The 18,746-nt window shown below is 44.0% G+C and overlaps 1 protein-coding gene across 1 annotated transcript in view; it reads right to left on the bottom strand.

The window, feature by feature from the left end:
• apc2 (APC regulator of WNT signaling pathway 2) overlaps nucleotides 1–18,746 on the bottom strand; it is a 118,165-nt gene that overhangs the window by 23,127 nt on the left and 76,292 nt on the right. The window contains exons 12-13 of the mRNA XM_039767118.1: nucleotides 16,375–16,452; nucleotides 4,100–4,216 (exon numbers count right to left, since the gene is read on the bottom strand). Of these exons, the coding sequence (XP_039623052.1) occupies nucleotides 4,100–4,216; nucleotides 16,375–16,452 (195 nt within the window). The remainder of the gene's footprint in view (nucleotides 1–4,099; nucleotides 4,217–16,374; nucleotides 16,453–18,746) is intronic.

The following is an 18,746-nucleotide window of genomic DNA, read 5'->3' as shown; positions in this document are numbered from 1 at the left end:
CTAGCTGAATAAAGCTGGCGTTAAAGTACTGAGACTCAGCTTCGTGTTTTGGGGAGCAAGATGGGGACTCGCACTTCACAGCGCACACACACACACAGTCACAATGCTGTAGTAAACAGACGTTGACTATATGAGTGAGGCACACAGACTCAGACGGAGATTAGGAGACGATTGCCAGAGAAAGAGAGAGACGGGCGAGTGAGCGAGATAAGGAGAGAGAGAGAGACGCGCTGGGCGAGCGAGATAGATAAGGAGAGAGAGATGTGCTGGGCGAGCGAGCGAGATAAGGAGAGAGAGAGAGACGCGCTGGGCGAGCGAGATAAGGAGAGAGAGAGAGAGACACGTCGGGCGAGCGAGCGAGCGAGATAAGGAGAGAGAGAGAGAGACACGCTGGGCGAGCGAGCGAGATAAGGAGAGAGAGACATGCTGGGCGAGCGAGCGAGAGAGATAAGGAGAGAGAGAAAGACATGCTGGGCGAGCGAGATAAGGAGAGAGAGAGAGAGTCGCTGGGCGGATAGATAGATAAGAGAGAGATGTGCTGGGCGAGCGAGCAAGATAAGGAGAGAGAGAGAGACGTGCTGGGCGAGCGAGATAAGGAGAGAGAGAGAGAGACACGCTGGGCGAGTAAGGAGAGAGAGGACGGCTGGGCGAGAGAGAGAGAGAGAGAGAGAGAGGCGCGGGGGGCGCGAGAGATAAGGAGAGAGAGAGAGATGAGCTGGGCAAGCGAGATAAGGAGAGAGAGAGAGAGAGTGCTGGCGCGGCGAGATAAAGGAGAGAGAGAGAGACATGCTGGGCGAGCGAGCGAGATAAGGAGAGAGAGACGTGCTGGGCGAGCGAGCCATCAGCTCAGTTGTGATCACATGACGCTCAGCAGACAAAGTGTATCCATACTACTCGTATTGCAAGACATCGCTTGTTTATCAAGTCAAAATTTATTAAAAATTTTTGCTCGTCTTGCAAAACATTCGTAAACCAAGTTACTCGTAAACCGAGGTTTCACTGTATTTCAAAGGGGGGCATTCGTTTCTATACCCACTGTATTTAGTAGGAGCACGAGTGTGCAGGGAGGAAAGAAGAAACAAACTGAAAGAAAAGAACAGACGTTGAGGGAGAAGAAGGCAGGAGGTGAAGGAGCTGGTGTGGGGGTGCGTGAGGGTCACTGTAATAACAACAGACAGCTGGGAGAAGAGCCCCTTAGTAGAGTGTTTGGCGAGTGGTCGCTCCTGCTTAAGAGGAGCAGGTGTGACCAGAAGGTGCTTGGCTCGCCTCATAAGGCCACAGAAGTCAACGAGATTCGGTGGCTTGGGAGGTTGAAACCCCAGCGTGAGCACCCTGGTCACTGAGGAGCCCAAGTCACAGTCTGGAGGAGCTAAACGGAGGCAGAGATTGGGAAGCTACCAGACCAGCAGCAGGAGAAGGTCAGCTGCAGGCAGGGCGACTTCCCTGGTGCAGGGCCCGGATGGGAGAAGCAGGGGAGCTGCCAGGTAAAGAAGGCACTGGGTTTTTAAAGGACTGCTTCTGGCCATTGTTGATTTCACCTTGGTTTTGAATAGAATATTTATTGGATTATTGTAACTTTCACATTTCACCTGTGTTCTTAGGGATCATCTAATTATTGACTTTTAGAAGCACTGCACTTTATTTGGACACTGAATTTGTTTGATTTTTTTTTTTTTTTTTTACTAGGGGGCTTCACCCAATGCTCACTTCGCTCGCCAACCCCTTTCACCCCCTGCCAGCGGCCACTTCTCCGAAACCCCTCTTAAACGGTGATTCAATGATTCATTTTGCTCGCCTACCCCTCCCTCCTCCCCACCAGCGGTAGGTGCCGTTGTGAAGAGGGGGGCTGAGCGCACCCCAGTGAGACACGGCTGCTCCTCCGAAACCCCTGTTCAACGTTGATACATTGGGAAACAAGTAACAGTTGTTTGTTTTACCTCCTCTTTGCTCGAGATGCTGTTGGCTTGCTGCTGCTGTTGCTGCCGTGCCGGGTGATCTGCATTTCTTGTGGAGCTTCGAACGTTTAAAAGCCTGTACAGCACCTGAATATTCAATCTCTTACCGCTGTTCCGTTATTTTCCATTTGTTTGTGACCATTTTTGGAGACTTTCGAAGTTTCCTACTTCCATTATCTCTAACCTGCTTTGCATGTGTATTACGGGACTTGCGTCTGAAGGTTGTAAGTATGACGTGACTTGTCCATCTCGCGGGAAGTGAAAGTGTCTCTCTGTCTCTCTTCAAAAGATCACGTCTCATCCTTGGGAAAAAGTCTCGTCTCATCACAAGTTTTTTTTTTTCGTAATAGTTTTTGTAATAAAAATTAAACCTTCTCCTTGCCTAGTTTGGTCTGGGAACACCTCGGGATTCCCCTGGAAGGGCTAGAAGAAGTGGCCGGGGAGAGGGAAGTCTGGGCATCTCTGCTCAAGCTGCTGCCCCTGCAACCCGATCTTGGATAAGTGGAAGAGGATTGACAGATGGATGCATCTTAAATGTAAAAAATGAATAGACCTCTTCAGGCTAAGATTCATTTAACAAGACAAGATCAAGATCTTTAGATAAGATGACTGTCCATCAAAGTCTTTTGAAGTTTCTGATGAGTTTTTCCATACAGTGTGGGTCTGTAGACAGGTTGTCTGGGTCAATCTGAGAGATGCAAACAATCCTCATATCTGGCCATAAGACCCATGTCTCTATTCAAGCCATGTTGTAAAGTATTACATTTTAGTATGAGTTTGACTTCCCATTCTTTTCTCTTTTTGAATCATTTATTTATGTTAATGGTTCTTGCATTGTGTAATATGCCTTGGTTATGATCCCTGTGTTTTGTGGGTGATTTCCCCTGAAGGGTGGAGCCACCTGCCAATCACCACCAGGAAATGCCCTTCTGCCCTATAAATCCAGAGAGTCTCCCATAGTCCCTTATGGTTCATTTTGAATGTGCTATGGAGTTGGGGAATGTTCCACTACGCTTTTCCTGACTTTTTGTGCTCTAGTTTCTGACTTCTCTTTGGATTCTGGATTATGACTTAGTTGCTTTTCTAATTGCCTTTTGCAGACATTGTATGCCTTTTGTGCTTCACACTGTAACAGAGCTTTTGTGAAATAAACATTCAATTTTTTAATGATCCTCCATTTGCCCTTATTACTACCTGGGGTTTGATGGTGATATCCTCCTCTAGTGGGCATTTTTGGAACTATTTGTAACTTATTGTAATAAGTAAATAAGTTTATTATGTCACTGTGCGCTGTACGAAAAAAATATTTTATAAATCCACTCACATGCACAGCTAACACAAGGCCAGATTTAGCACACGGGGGCTCATCATTTAGAACTGCTAGGCAAGCTATTAGAAGACAAGAAAGGGACAACAACGAAATGGGTGTTATACTATTTCTGTGTGGCAGAGTCAGCATGACATTGGATCTTCTTTTCCTTGTTTGGAGTCGCATGATTTACCTAAGTGGGGGCCTGCACATGAAGAAAGAGTATAAAGCCTTGGAACATTGCCTGGCACACCTTTGAAACCGACGGACGGATGAGAGATACCATCATCTGATCCTGAAAATCCTTCTAGCAAAGCGACGAAAATAGCAGACTGTATGCATCGAGCTCCCACTTCAGTAATAGTCTTGCTATGGCGTCCTTTGTCTGTAATGCTGCATAAATCATCATTTAAGAAAGTTACTTTCTCTTATGTGATTTCTTACCGCTGTATCACTTTGGGCGGGATATCACCTCTTTATAATATATCTGTTTAGGTTCAGGTTACTTAAGACACCACAATTGCAAAACAAATATATTTCCAGGGAGCTGGCGCCTCCTAAAGGAAAACACTTGTGTGCTTTGAGTATCCCAGTTAATAACAGCAGGTATGTTTATGTACAAAATTCCCAAACATATCCTTTAATTCTGATCATATTGCTCAGAAATGATCTTGCCAGTGGTCTCCATAATGATATACTATATGTATATGTTACTTTATCATTAGCTGATACCAATATGATGACCTATTCATTCTGCCTCACTACTCAGAATTGTGTCCCAGGTACGGTGGTCTGCCCTGCCAAATAAATGATACACCAAATAAAGCGTAGTCACCTTGCTGGCTCTTAGCACGCAGGTCATCAGTCCACTGACACAGCCCACATCCCGTAGAATCTTTTTACTGTTGATATCTGCTCGCCATGACAGGTTCCTCAGTATGCTGGAGACGACCTGCAATGAGAAAAGACAACACCAACCCGTACATTTAGGTCTCGTTAGATGAGGCGGTCTGCTGGTTTTGATCTGTGCATAAGACAGTGGTTCTCAAACTGTGGGGCGGGCCCCCCTAGGGGGGTGCAAAGTAACAAAAAGGGGGGAGAGAAGATGTGAAAAAAAAGAAAACAAGAATCAAAAATATGAAAAGTACATCTATCCATCCATCCATTTTCTAACCCGCTGAATCCGAATACAGGGTCACGGGGGTCTGCTGGAGCCAATCCCAGCCAACACAGGGCAGGAACCAATCCTGGGCAGGGTGCCAACCCACCGCAGGACACACACAAACACACCCACACACCAAGCACACATTAAGGCCAATTTAGAATCGCCAATCCACCTAACCTGCATGTCTTTGGATTGTGGGAGGAAACCCACGCAGACACGGGAAGAACATGCAAACTCCACGCAGGGAGGACCCGGGAAGCGAACCCTTAAGGGTCTCCTAACTGCGAGGCAGCAGCACTACCACTGCGCCACCATGCCGCCACAAAAGTACATCTATTGAAACCAAAATAAATTAACTTAAACTACATTCTGATACTAGACAAATAAATATAGAGCTAGATAAATGTCGATAAAAGTTAAGTAGGTATAATAAAATTTGCATCTATGATGTATCATTAATTAAAAAAGAACAAATTGGTATTAGTGGGCTCCTTTCAAAAAAACCTTAGGGGGGGCGCGATTAAAACTGTGAAAAATCTCGGGTCGCAAATACTTAAAGGCTGAGAAATGTTGGCATAAGAAATCATTCCAGTGAAACATTCCAAGAGGGCATCTCTCCTGTCAGACAAAGTTTACCAAGCAATCATCTTACTAGGAATGGCATGGTAATTAACAAGCTGTGTATTCTGAGTCATGGCTTTTAATGTCAAGTTTGACGTGGAAACTGTAAATATACTGTGTATATATATATATATATATACACACAAAGTATATCCATATACTATATTTAAGACACTGGGGGCCTCATTTATAAAACATTGTGTGTATTCGAGTGTGAAAGTATGTGTATGCCAAAAAACAGAAAAATGAGTATTCCAAAAAAAATCTGACTTATAAAACCTGCTGTGCACACATTTCTACACAGCATACCTTTTATAAATCACAGGGACTACATAGTAATAGTATGTTCTATGTTTGTGCCGAGTGTCTTTAGTTTTCATTCTCCCGTTTACTGTCCGTTATGTGTGCGTCATTAAAGGTTGTCTCCGTAAGTGCAGAGTAGAAGGATGATGGAGAGAGACCGCAGCCCCAAGACAGAAATCTCCTGTTGGATCCACCAGTTACATCCGGGACGTTTCACATTTAAAAAAGAGGGGTGAAGGCGAGAGAGAGAGAGACGAGGAAACAGAGAGAGGAGAAAGGAGACAATTTACCCAATCATTTGCAAACTCATCACTGCCATTTATTACATCATTCCACTGCTTGCTTTTACTACAGCCGATTCAACATCACAACCCCGGGGTTCGGACTTATAGCTGCCATTACCGGGACTTTTCACGGTGAGGTTGTTTTGTTTTCAGGAAGGAGCACAAGAACACTACAGCCAGTTTCAGTACCGCCGGACTTTATTCTGGACTCATTTTTCACCACATTTCAATCGGCGTGTTCACCTGATTCATGTTTGTATTTGTGTTACGTGTTTTTGTTAATTGTTTATGGGCAAGGGAGGGTCTATGTAAATATACGTATATTCTTGTTCTTATATAGGAATTAGTCACTGGTGTTTTTGGGATTGTGGTGTTTTGTGCGCACATACTGTACATACACACACACACACACATATATATATATACAGTATATCTATATCTATATATATATATATATATATATTGTGGCAGATTAGGGCTTTCTCGCTCCCTTGTACCCTCAGACACCACGTCAGACACCAGGTAAAAGTCCAATAATAGGATTTTTTATAATAATAAAGTGCACAAAGCACCTTCCACTTCCAAATACTCAATAAACAATACAATACAATAATCCAATCCTCCAAACTCCCAGACGCTTAGCCACCCTGCCTCCCAACTCAGCTCGTCTATCTGGGATCTCCCACAGTCCTTTATACTCCTCGACCTGGAAGTGTTTCTGAGCCCTCAGTCCATGTGATTATCCAACACTTCCGGGTCGGGTAATCTTCTTTTCTTCAGCCCGGAAGTATATCATTTCTTCCGTTTTCACGATTGTGAAATACTTCCGGGTTATAGGGAAAGTATAAGTCCCTGGGCCTCCCTGCAGCGTCCTCCGGTGACCCCCATGGTATCCAGCAAGGCTGTGGTGAAAAACTCCAAGTTCCATGATGCCCTGCTGGAATTCGGGGACCTTCCATGTTGCAGGGGTGGCTCCATCTGGCGGTTTGGGGTTGTTGGCCAGGATACATGGCCAGCAATCCCTCACAATATATATATATCTTCTTCTTCTTCTACTTCTTTTGGCTACTCCCATTAGGGGTTGCCACAGCGGATCATCTTCTTCCATGTCTTTCTGTCCTCGTCATCTTGTTCTGTCACACCCATCACCTGCATGTCCTCTCTCACCACATCCATAAACCTTCTCTTAGGTCTTCCTCTTTTTCTCTTCCCTGGTAGCTCTATCCTTAGCATCCTTCTCTCATTATATCCAGCATGTCTCCTCTGTCCAACGCAATCTCACATCTCTGACTTTGTCTCCCAGCCGTCCAACCTGAGCTGACCATGTAATGTCCTCATTTCTAATCCTGTCCATCCTCGTCACACCCAATGCAAATCTTAACATTTTCAACTCTGCCACCTCCAGGTCTGTCTCCTGTGCCACCGTCTCCAGCCCATATAACACAACTGGTCTCACTACCGTCCTGTAGACCTTCCCTTTCACTCTTGCTGATACCCGTCTGTCACCAATCACTCCTGGCACTCTTCTCCACCCACTCCACCCTGCCTGCACTCTCTTCTTCACTTCTCTTCTACAATCCCCGTTACTCTGTACTGTTGATCCGAGGTATTTAAACTCATCCACCTTCACCAATTCTACTCCCTCACCCTCACCACTCCACTGTTCTCCCTCTCATTCACACACATGTATTCTGTCTTGGTGGTCCTGCTGACCTTCATTCCTCTCATATCTCCACCTCTCCAGGGTCTCCTCAACCTTCTCTCTACAGATCACAATGTCATCAGCAAACATCACAGTCCACGGGGAGTCCTGTCTAATCTCATCTGTCAACCTGTCCATCACCATTACAAATAAGAAAGGCCTCAGAGCAGATCCCTGATGTAATCCCACCTCCGTCACTCCTACCACAGACCTCACCACAGTCACACTTCCCTCGTTCATATACAACTCTTACATACTTATCTGCCACTCCCGACTTCCTCATACAATACCACAGCTCCTCTCAGTCACCCTGTCATTTCCTTTCTCCAGGTTTACAAAGACACAATGCAACTCCTTCTGTCCTTCTCTCTACTTCTCCATCAACATCCTCAGATCAAACAACACATCTGTGGTGCTCTTTCTTGGCTTGAAACCATCCTGCTGCTCTCTGATCATCACCTCACTTCTTAATCTATATTATCGAATATTTGTCCGTTTTTTTATTTTACTATATATCCGTGTTTGATTTTACATATCTATTACTGTTTTTTGGTTATTTCATTGTGTCGGGAAAAGTAAGACAACTTGTAAGGAGTACAGCTTGTTATTAGGGCAAGAAATCTCAGGTGATCCAAGGAACAAGTCTTGGTAGTGTAGTGGCCTGTCTGTGTAAGGGGTCGGCCGTTACAACCTTATAAATATGCGTATGTGAATGCACCTTGAATGCCGCCACATAAGGAGTATGCTAATTAACCTCATACTTATGCAATCACAATGCTGCAGAACCTCATTGGCTGGTGCAGCAGCTCCTCCCTCCTGATGTACTGAAACTCCGCCCCCTGCCTTGAAGAGTATCAGGCTGCACTCTGTAACTCACGGGTGTCAAACTCTGGTCCTCAAGGGCCGCAGTGGCTGCAGGATTTCATTCTAACCATCTTCTTCATTAGTGACCAGTTTTTGCTGCTAATTAACTTGTTTTGCCTTAGGGCTCATTTATACTTCACGCGACGCATGCTGCAGCGGACGCTCCTGCTATGCAAGGGTTGAAGTGTTTATACTTGCGCGCGTACTTTACGTAAATCTGGAGGAATCCACCAGGTGGCAGTGCGAGATATTATCGTGGTGAGAACATGTTCGGCTTCTCTGGGTTGTGAATTGCCTAAAACACCTATTAAATTCTGATGACACCTTACCGCAATATCTCTGAAAAGGATGTTTATTGATTAAATCCATAAATCCAGGGATGTATGTGTCCATTCCAGGAAGCATTGGGCACGAGTAAAAAGCAGTCCCTTGACGAGGCCTCAGCTCATCGCAAGGTGAATACAAGCACACACATACACTAGCGTCATTTTAGCGGCACCAAATCCCCAAATCTGCATATCTTTGGAAGGAAACCTGAGCACAGTGTGGAATACAAGCAGGAAATACCAGCAACGTAACTCCCTGCGAGACAGCAGTGCTATCGCTCCGCCACCGTGACACCCCCATGTGTGTAATTATTAACAGTATTCATTATTTAAACGAAATTATATGTAAAATGTAACATACACATTTTAATGCATTTCATCATGAAAGTGATATCAAGTATAAATCTAAAGATTCTAAATGTGCAGAGAGTTGGAATATCATACATTTAATTTGTTCTGTTTGGCGATCTATTGCTGCGTCACATATTCCCGATCGTAATGACACGATACATTTTAAAAGTCTCACATACCATCTTTTGTGCCGTCTATTTTTTATTGTTTTACTTTACCTGCTGTCAGGTCCAAGAAGCTCGTAGCGATTAAAAACTGGGATGACGTTTACGACGGTCTGCTTTAATGATAAAGTAAACTACGAGGTTAAAGTGGACATTGAGATTAAAGCCGAAATTTCCACTATAATCACAAAATACACGTTTTCACCGTGTCCTTTATTTTTTTCTCAGTGGCTCAAATATAACGCTATACATTATGTTGCTGTTGTTAAGTTGCAAAAATTAAAACATAAAAAATATAAATGACACGATACATTTTAAAAGTCTCACATACCATCTTTTGTGCCGTCTATTTTTTTTTTTTGCAACTTCACATCGACTACATAATGTATAGCGCTGTATTTGAGCCATTCATCAAACAGCAAAGTGCGCACATCGATCCCCGAAGGATCTCCATAGAGGCTTGCTGTCACATGTAGATAGTAAACAGAGACTCTGACGTCACGTTACGACTTTTTGCGCCCCCCGACTTTTTGCTGGTACTGCAACTCGCGCACGCGCGTTAATTTCTGAGGACCTGCTAAGAGGACGCGTGAAATGAACGCTGGGAACGCGTGGCAGCCATGATGCGGACGCGTACGCGTTCTGAGCGTGAAGTATAAATGAGCCCTTAGTTTTAATTGACGTGACTCAGGCCCCTTAATTAATTAATAATTAATCTTTTCTTAATTAGCAGCCAAACAATAACGAGACACAAAACGAGCCGCCACATGACCAGCTCACCTGTGCCCATCACACAACATCTGAAAATAAAGAAAGGTGGAGGTCTTGATAAGGTTGATCTCTCAGGTCACCAAACCATTTTGATGGTGTTCTTAGGACAGAAAAAAAACCCAGAAAATCAACAGTTTTGATAATGTCTGCTGCGGCAGAATGTGAACAGCAACAAGCCATGCAATTAAATAATGGCCTTAATTAACAGAAATAATCGTCTTCTCATTAAGAGATTGGTTGGAGTGAAATTAGCTGGAGTTTGAAATCCCAGTTTAACTGGTCATCTGTTGTCTCGTTTCACGTCTCATTTCTGTTTGGCTGTCATTTAATGAAGAGATGAATCAATTCAGAGGACTGAATCCTTAAAAACAGGGCAATTCAAATGAAGGGAAAAGGAGTGAATGAGCAGTGAAAACTGGCCGCCGATTAGAAAAAGGGTTGGCATGAAAACCTGCAGCCACTGCGGCCCACCAGGACTGGAGTTCAACACTCCTGCTGTAACTAGCAGTGCAAGATCATGTCTAGCATCATAACGCCTCTCCTCTGCACTCTGGTGTAAGGTGTCAGTGTCTGAGAGAGTAGTCACTGTCACCTGGCACATGTACTGATGTGATTGCTGTTACAATGAGTACAAGTAGTGCAGGCCATTTAAGACACTGAGCGTTCAGCCAGATATCTAATCAACAAGCCTGACACCGCATGCAGCGCCATCACATCTGCCAAAGCTACTCGGCCTCAAAATAAACGAATCACCGGTTGGCACAGGCCACCGAGACACAATGTTTGCCAGTCATATCTTGGATGACTTGTGCATTAATGGAACGTCACTGCTTCGTGTTAACAAACGTAGCTTCATTCTCACTAGATGCTCTGTTGTAATGCAAGTGCAGTAGAGTACTCTGATTACGTTAGGAGGACTGCAGGTTATACGTCAGTAAAAATGTGTGACGTTTTATGTATGGGCACCCACAACATACAAACACTAAATGTAGTGCCTCACTGGTCAGTTAATGGCTGCCAGCATTAACTGCTAACGGAGTGAAGCTTGGCTCATCAGGCAGTTCCTTTAGAAGTGATAAAAAATGATTGATAGAAACTGACAAAAAAAAAACGTGACTGCGCTCTCTTCGACGTTCTTGTATACCAAGATGGAGGAAAGGGTCTTGAGAACCACTGCCAGTTGCGCAATATTTCTCAAATATCAGATCTCTTTGTTTCTCATTATAACAGATTGAAAATATCGATACACAATCATTTATCTGTATTTATAATAAAACTTTAAATTACAGTTAGGGGGTTCGCCCCTTGCTTACTTCACTCGCCGACAGCCAGCCTGTGCTATGCGCCATCCACTTCACGTCTCTGTCGCTCGCTCACATTGTGAAGAAGGGGGCTGAACCCACCCCAAGGAGACACAGTTGCTCCTTCGAAACCCCCTCTTAAGCGGTGATACAATGGGAAGCAAGTACAGTTTCTTTGCTCAATCGGCTGCTGCTGGCTTGCTTGCTGCTGCTGCCGTGCCGTGTGATCTGCCTCTCGAACATTTCAAAGCCTGTACGGCGGCTGTCCTGCTCTTTGTCTTTTATTTCCGAACCCTGGGCGGGGCTAAATCTTTGACACAAAGTCTCATCTTGCGGAACGTGAGTTCTTGACATTTTTTAGTTTAGAATTTAAAAATGGAATGAAAATCTAACAACATCACATTAAAGTTCGAAAAATTCTGAGAAGAATGATACCAAACATATATAGGAAAGTTTTAAAATAAGCCCGATTTAAAGCGTGTCAAAAAACGTCATCACTTTTAGGCTTAGGATTTTATACGTAGAGAGTAGATGATATTTTTTAACTTTGGGAGGTTGAAAACGGTGGTGGAATTTTTTCGTGACTACTTTTGCAAAGTACCATTATGTGCAAAGTAAAAAAAAAAGTGTAAACCTACCCATAAGCCATCGCCAACGTGTCGTATTGCATCAGCTTCTATCCATTGAGGCTACTGCATGATTTACAGATTTCCTTTATTTTTTGATTCACACTCGTCATACTGTATATATTGTCACGCATGCGCGAGTAGGGGGCCGCGGATGGACCTTAACGCGATCGAGAAGACACATGCCTGGAGGGAGTGGCGGGGTACTAACCTTTCTCTCTTTGTTTCCCACAGAAGAAAAGACGCACCGCCGCCATGACTCTGCTTCCTATATGGCGCTTTTCCACTGCATAGTACGGCACGACACGGTTCAGTTCAGCTCACTTTTGGGGGGTTTTCCACTGGGAACAGTACCTGGTACCTGGTCCTTTTTTTAGTACCACCTCAGCCGAGGTTCCAAGCGCGCCGAACCGTTACCAAAACGTGACGTGTAAACTCTGCTGGTCACTGTTTGGCCGGAGAAAATCGTCATTACTGCGTCACTGAACTTGCGACACGAGACACAACAGACCCACTAGATTTTTAGCACAGCCAGTGAAGGTTCGGACGCACCATTTTGTTTTAACCAAAAATGGCTGTTTTGTGGTCTATTGAGGAAGTACAGACGTTCCTCTCGTTGGTAGCCGAGGAGCGGATCCAGCGAGAGCTGGATGGGGCGACGCGGAATGAAAGTTTTTCAGGAGGTCGCTAAGCTCTTGGGCGCACACGGCTACCATCGGACTTACGAACAGTGTAGGGACAAGTTAAAAAAAATGAAGAGCGAGCAGTAGAGGCGGCGCAACTATAACGACACGTGAATAATCCGCCCACTCTAAAGCGGTACTAAACTGCAGTCAAACATAAACCGAGCCAAACTGAGCCGAACCAAGGTGAGCTGTACTAAACCGTGCTGTGCCGTACTATGCAGTGGAAAAGCGCCAATAGTTCCTGCACTACGTTACTTCCGCCCTTCCTCCGTCCTCCACCTATGATGTCATCGATCCCATCATCCATCACGGCTCCTTCCCAGCATTCCTCCACTTCCGGCCCCTCCTCCTTAAATACTTCTCCGACGCCATTTTTTGTGGTCAACTTTTTGGAGTTTGCTGATCGACTTTGACCTTGAAATTGTTCTGTCTAAACTGTGGATTATTTTACAGTATACGGGGCCGGAAACCCCAAATCTTTATGTTTGTTGGTTCTTTCTTTACAATATATATATATATATATATATAGTGACAAAAAGGTGCTATATCAACGACTGACCTGACACAGACAGACATGTGTAAAAGAAATAAACTTTCATTTTCTTCACCTATGGGGCACATCGTCCCCGTGTCCCGCAGGCACAACACAGTCCCACAAAGACCAAAAAGAACAAGTACAATCAATTCTCCTTTTCTTCACCATCACTCCACACCAGCAAGCGTTGTCTCCCTCCTCCTGACTCTGGCTCCCAGAGTGGTGGCTGTTGGCTCCTTTTATAGTCCACCCGGCACATGTAATGAGTGTGCCAGGTGCTTGATCACCCGTTTCCCGTTGCACTTCTGGGTGTGGCTGAAGAACTGCCCAGACGGGTTCAGGGACCCCTGCAGCGGGCAAACTCCATCTCCCATGGAGCCCTGCGGGAATCTGAGGCACCACTGCCACCCAGGGGGGCTGCCATCTAGTGACCCGGGGGAGGTATTGTGTAGCCCATGCTTGTTCCCCCGAAGCATATACTGAAGGGTCTTCCCGGCCGGGCATGGGCCCCAGCCGTCTGCCACTATATATATATATATATATATTGTGGAGGACTGCCGGCTTCGTGCTCCAGCCCTCACCCCCAGGCCGCCAGGAGGAGCTCTCCCGACAGCAGGATCGTGCCCCGAGTTCCAGCAGGGCCTCATGGACTATACCTTGGGGACCACCGGGAGTCGCTGTAGGGGGGCTCATGGGCTCTTGTGTGCCCTATAACCCGGGAGTACATCACGGTCATGTGACGGGAAGGAACGATGTGCTCCCGGGGTGAAGAAAAGGACTGTTTGCCCCGACCCGGAAGGAATAAGGAGCTGTGGTCTGATTGGACAGGAAGGCCTCCGGGTCAGGGGCTATAAAAGGACTATGGGCCAGTCCAGACTCTGAGCTGTGCTGGGTGGGAGAGGAGCAAAGTGTCTGGGTGAGGAGGAGTGGTTAGTGTTTTGTATTGGTTTAATATTTATGAGTAGTGTGGATGTCGGGTGGAAGTGGACAGAGCTGGAGAGAGGATTGGAGGCGGCCAGGAGAAAGGCACAAGGACTGTGAGGCCTGGACATTTGGGGGAACGGTGCAGGAGGCACTGGGAAGTGCACTAAAGTAAAACCTTGTAAATATTGTAAATAAAAGTGTGTTGGGTGCAAAAGCGATGTCCGTCTGTCTGTGTCCGGGCCAGCATTCACAATATATATACGAGGTGAGGCAGAAAAGTAATGAGACTGGCAACACTGCAAGCGACCTGGCAACGCTGCGCCGTTGTCCTTGATAGAGCCCGTGTATCAGTCCCCTCCCATAGCTCAGTGCGAGTTTCAACTCCTTCCGTTAACTACGTGATTTTTGTGACTGCTATTAGCGAAGTTGTGTTTTTGGTTGTGCGTCACGCAAAATGGAACAGCGGAATTTGGAGCAACGTTGTGCCATTAAACGGCAAGTGTGACGTTTGAAAAGTTAAAACAGGCCCATGGGGAACATTCTTTATCCCGAGCTCAAGTTTTTCAGGGAGGACTTCAACTTCGAAAACCAATGAAAACATCAAACGTGTGAACACTCTTGTGAGATCAGACCGTCGTTTAACATTAAGAATGTTGAGTGAACAATTAAATTTGAACAGATTTACCGTTCATCAAATTTTGACTGAACATTTGCACATGCGAAAGGTCTGTGCCAAAATGGTGCCGAAAAACTGCCCTCTCCATAACAGAATTTTTGACCTCAAAAGGCATTCCTGTGGTTCCCCAGCCCCCTTATTCACCTGACCTCAGTCCGTGGGACTTTTTCCTTTTTCCTAAACTGAAAAATGTCCTCAAAGGACGTCATTTCGGGACTTTAGAAAACATCCAAAAGAGTGTAACGGACATACTGAAGACCATACCGGTTGAAGACTTCCAGCGCTGCTACCAACAGTGGGAACAACGTCTCCATCGGTGTGTAGCTGCCCAAGGGAACTACTTTGAAGGGGCTAACATTGATGTTTGAAAAAAAGAAAAACTTTGGTAAATAAAAAAATCAGTCTCATTACTTTTCTGCCACACCTCGTATATATATACACACTAGGGGGCTCTGCCCCCTGCTCGCTTTGCTCGCCAACCCCTGTGTTTGGTTAATTGGATATACAATTTTAAAAGCTGTCTTTTTTTTCTTTGGAATTGTTTCAGTTTCATTATTTGCACTTTTAGAGCTTCATTAAAAATAATACAGTGGTACCTCGGTATACGTCCTTAATCCGTTCGAGATCCTTTGACTTCTACCAAACAGGACGTATAACAAACAAATTTTTCCAATAAGAAATAAAGGGAAAATGATTAATCTGTTCCCATGAAAAAAAATCCTATTGTTATTGGCATATTATACATTGATGGGGTTGCATGAAACACTGCTTAAAACTAAAATGCATACATGCAAATACTGTACAATTAAAATTTAACCTCACTTTACTTTTTAACAACGTCTTTGTTTTTCGCAATCGTAGATACCGTCATTCTCGGCATACGGTATGCAGCAGCCACGTCCCGGATACGCATGCCACCTTCATACTTTTCAACAATCAATTCAAATTTACGTGAAAAAACACAAAATCACGTGAAAATTCACACAGAGTTATAGCGCGGGTTGTTCACTGAATGCTAGCAACCGGCGTACGGACGCTCGTGGGCAGTGGTGGCTTTGTCTCAAGCGCGCGGTGTTCTAGCACACAGGTCGTATACCAAGCAAACTTTTTCGCGTCCACAACAGGACGTAAACCCATTTAGATTTATTCCAAAGCGGACGTATACCAAGGTACCACTGTATTTGGAATTAACTTTTCTTCAGGATCGCAATGAATTTTGATAACGTTTCTGGAGATACATTGTGGCAACGCAACGTATAACTGCCCGTGAGTGAATATAATTTTCTTCTTCTCTAATAAATAATCCGACTTTTTCTAATGTTTGTCCCTGTGGTTTGTTAATTGTCATAGCAAAAGCTATTGTCACGGTAAACTGTAAACGGTTTAATACGATTGGCATGTCAAGATCTCCTTTGGTGTCTAACGTTATTCGCGGAATATGTACTACATTACCTTTCTTGTCGCCTTTTTAAATGTGCATCGCTTCTCCGTCATCATAAATATACACCTGACCGAATTGTGTTTTCTTTGAAATTAAACTGTTTTCACTGTTGCGTGACCACAGATTCTCATAGCGTATGGGCCATAATTTATCTTTTTTAGTTGTAATGTGATTTTTATGTTGTTTTGGTACTTTCAAATTTTTCTGCTTTTTATATTCTGCCATCTCGCGGGTCTTTTAAGTGTCTTCCAAGAACTTCCGAGAAGATCATGTCTGGTCGCCCTGCTTTTCCTTTTTTATAATAGAGAGATATAAAGATGGTGCTTGTGATCAGTAACATGAGGCTCATGAGAGGTGCTGCTTGGCTTACCTGATGAAGCTCTTCACTGTCTGATGCCAGCTGGGCCACAACTGCCTGCAGGCAGCTTTTCTTTGAGCACAAAGTGGCCTGAGAAGAGAAAGAAATAAAGAGAAAAATATAACAATAATAAAAAAAGAGAATGAGTTTGTATAGCTGCTTTGGCATGGCCAGCAGAGGGCAGCAGAGACAGCGCTTGTAAATCCTCCAGGTGTATTAGTCTATCCCAGGGGTGGGCAATGTCGGTCCTGGAGGGCCGCAGTGGCTGCAGGTTTTTGTTCCAACCCAGCTTCTTAATGAGAAGTCAATTATTTCTGATGAAGCCCTTATTGCTCAAGTGACATTTTGATGCTTCATTTTGGTGGTCTCGCTCGTTAAGGGTCCCCAACCTTAATTGCTTATTTCAATCTTAAACAGCTGCATTCAGTGTGTTAATGGCTCCTTATCAGCAATAAGATGTAAATGACAAAGCAGCCAGCAGTTCTCCATGTTGCTTGTTTCCATTTACATCTGTGTGTGCTCATCGTGCACTGTTTGATTTAATAAAACACTTAATAGACTGAAAATGATCCTTTTTAGGCTTCAAATCATTTTTGGAGGATATCCTCAGATATAAGAACCTTCCATTGCACAGGGCAACAAGCCATCAAATAGCAATAATGGAAACCTGGCTAAATAACAAAGATGGGGATGAGTGTAACATAGAGGGATACACATTTTTAGGAAGGATAGACAGAACAGAAAAGGAGGTGGGGTTGCTGTTTATGCCAAACAGGGTTTAAATGTAAGTCATCTTCAGTTGGATGATGAGCCCCATCTTAGTGAGGACGTGTGGCTTCGCCTGGAAAATATTAGGGAAAGAGGTCTTATTTTAGGAGTGTGTTATAGACCACCCAATTCAGACAGTAATTTCAACACACATCTTTTAGTGATATCAAAAAGGCAAGTTTACAGGGGGATATTATAGTCATGGGGGGCTTTAATTATCCAAATATTAACTGGGATAACCTTACAGATGGAGGAGCACAAGAGCAGGAGTTTTTAGAAGTAATCAGCGACTGTTTTTTAACACAGCATGTTAAAGCACCAACACGGGGTGAAGCCTGTCTGGATTTAGTATTCTGTAATAATCAGGATAGAATTGAGGGTGTAGAGGTGATTGAACCACTAGGGTCAAGTGACCATAATGTAATACAATTCTCAGTATTTTGTAAGAGTACAGATGCAAAGACTAAAATTGTTAAGTTGAACTTTAGTAGGGCTAATTTTGAGCAGATGAGACAAAGTCTAAGTAGGATAGACTGGGATAAGCTTTTAAATGTGGAGACAGTCGAGGAGCAGTGGAACAGGTTTAAAAATGTAATGCAGGACAGATACATACCTAAATTTGGAAGTAATAGGAAACTAAAAAAAACTCCACGATGGATTAATAAAGATTTAAAAAGAAGTTGCAAAGGAAAAAACTGCTGTATAAGGCATATAAGACTAATGACTGCAAAGAGAATCGTAGCGCGTATGAGAACATGAGGGCAACCATTAAGAAGGATATCAGGAGGCTAAAGACAGTTGGAGAGGAATATAGCAGATAAGGCGAAAGAAGACCCCAAGAGATTCTTTCAGTATTTTAGTAGTAAAAGAACAGTTAAGGAGGAGGTCAAGTTCATCAGGAATAGTAAAGGGAATTAAAAGATACAGACAATGAAATAGCAGATGCCCTAAACTTACATTTTCTGAGGTGTTTACAAGTGAGCAAGTGGATAACCTCAGAGGTAACAACTACTAAGGAGGTACTGAGGGATTTGGAAATTGTAGAGGGAGAAGTGCTGCTCAGATTAAATAAGATGAAATCAAACAAATCACCAGGCCCAGATAATATTTATCCTCGTGTTCTTAAGGAGGCTAGTGAGTACATATATAAACCCTTGACACATATTTTTAGGAAGTCACTGTGCACTGAGAGATTCCAAAGGACTGGAAAATGGCAAATATCATCCCATTATATAAAAAGGGTGACAGGGCAGATCCAAGCAACTATAGGCCAGTAAGCTTAACAAGCATCACAGGAAAATTAATGGAAGGAATTATTAAGGATAAGATTGAGCAACACATGACAAGGACAGGAGTTATTCTGAACAGTCAGCATGGGTTCAGAAGAGGGAGGTCGTGTTTTACTAACATGTTGGAATTCTATGAGGAGGCAACAAAAGGACTCGATCAAAGTGGAGCTTATGATATTATTTATCTGGACTTTCAGAAAGCATTTGATAAGGTGCCACATGAGAGGTTGGGCATCAAGTTAAAAGAAGTGGGAGTTCAGGGTGATGTTTTTAGATGGGTGCAGAATTGGCTCAGACACAGGAAGCAGAGGGTGATGGTGCGAGGAA

Source organism: Polypterus senegalus, chromosome 10, assembly GCF_016835505.1.
Source record: "Polypterus senegalus isolate Bchr_013 chromosome 10, ASM1683550v1, whole genome shotgun sequence".
In the NCBI taxonomy this organism is placed as follows: domain Eukaryota; kingdom Metazoa; phylum Chordata; class Cladistia; order Polypteriformes; family Polypteridae; genus Polypterus; species Polypterus senegalus.
This window is presented reverse-complemented; position numbering and strand designations above follow the sequence as displayed.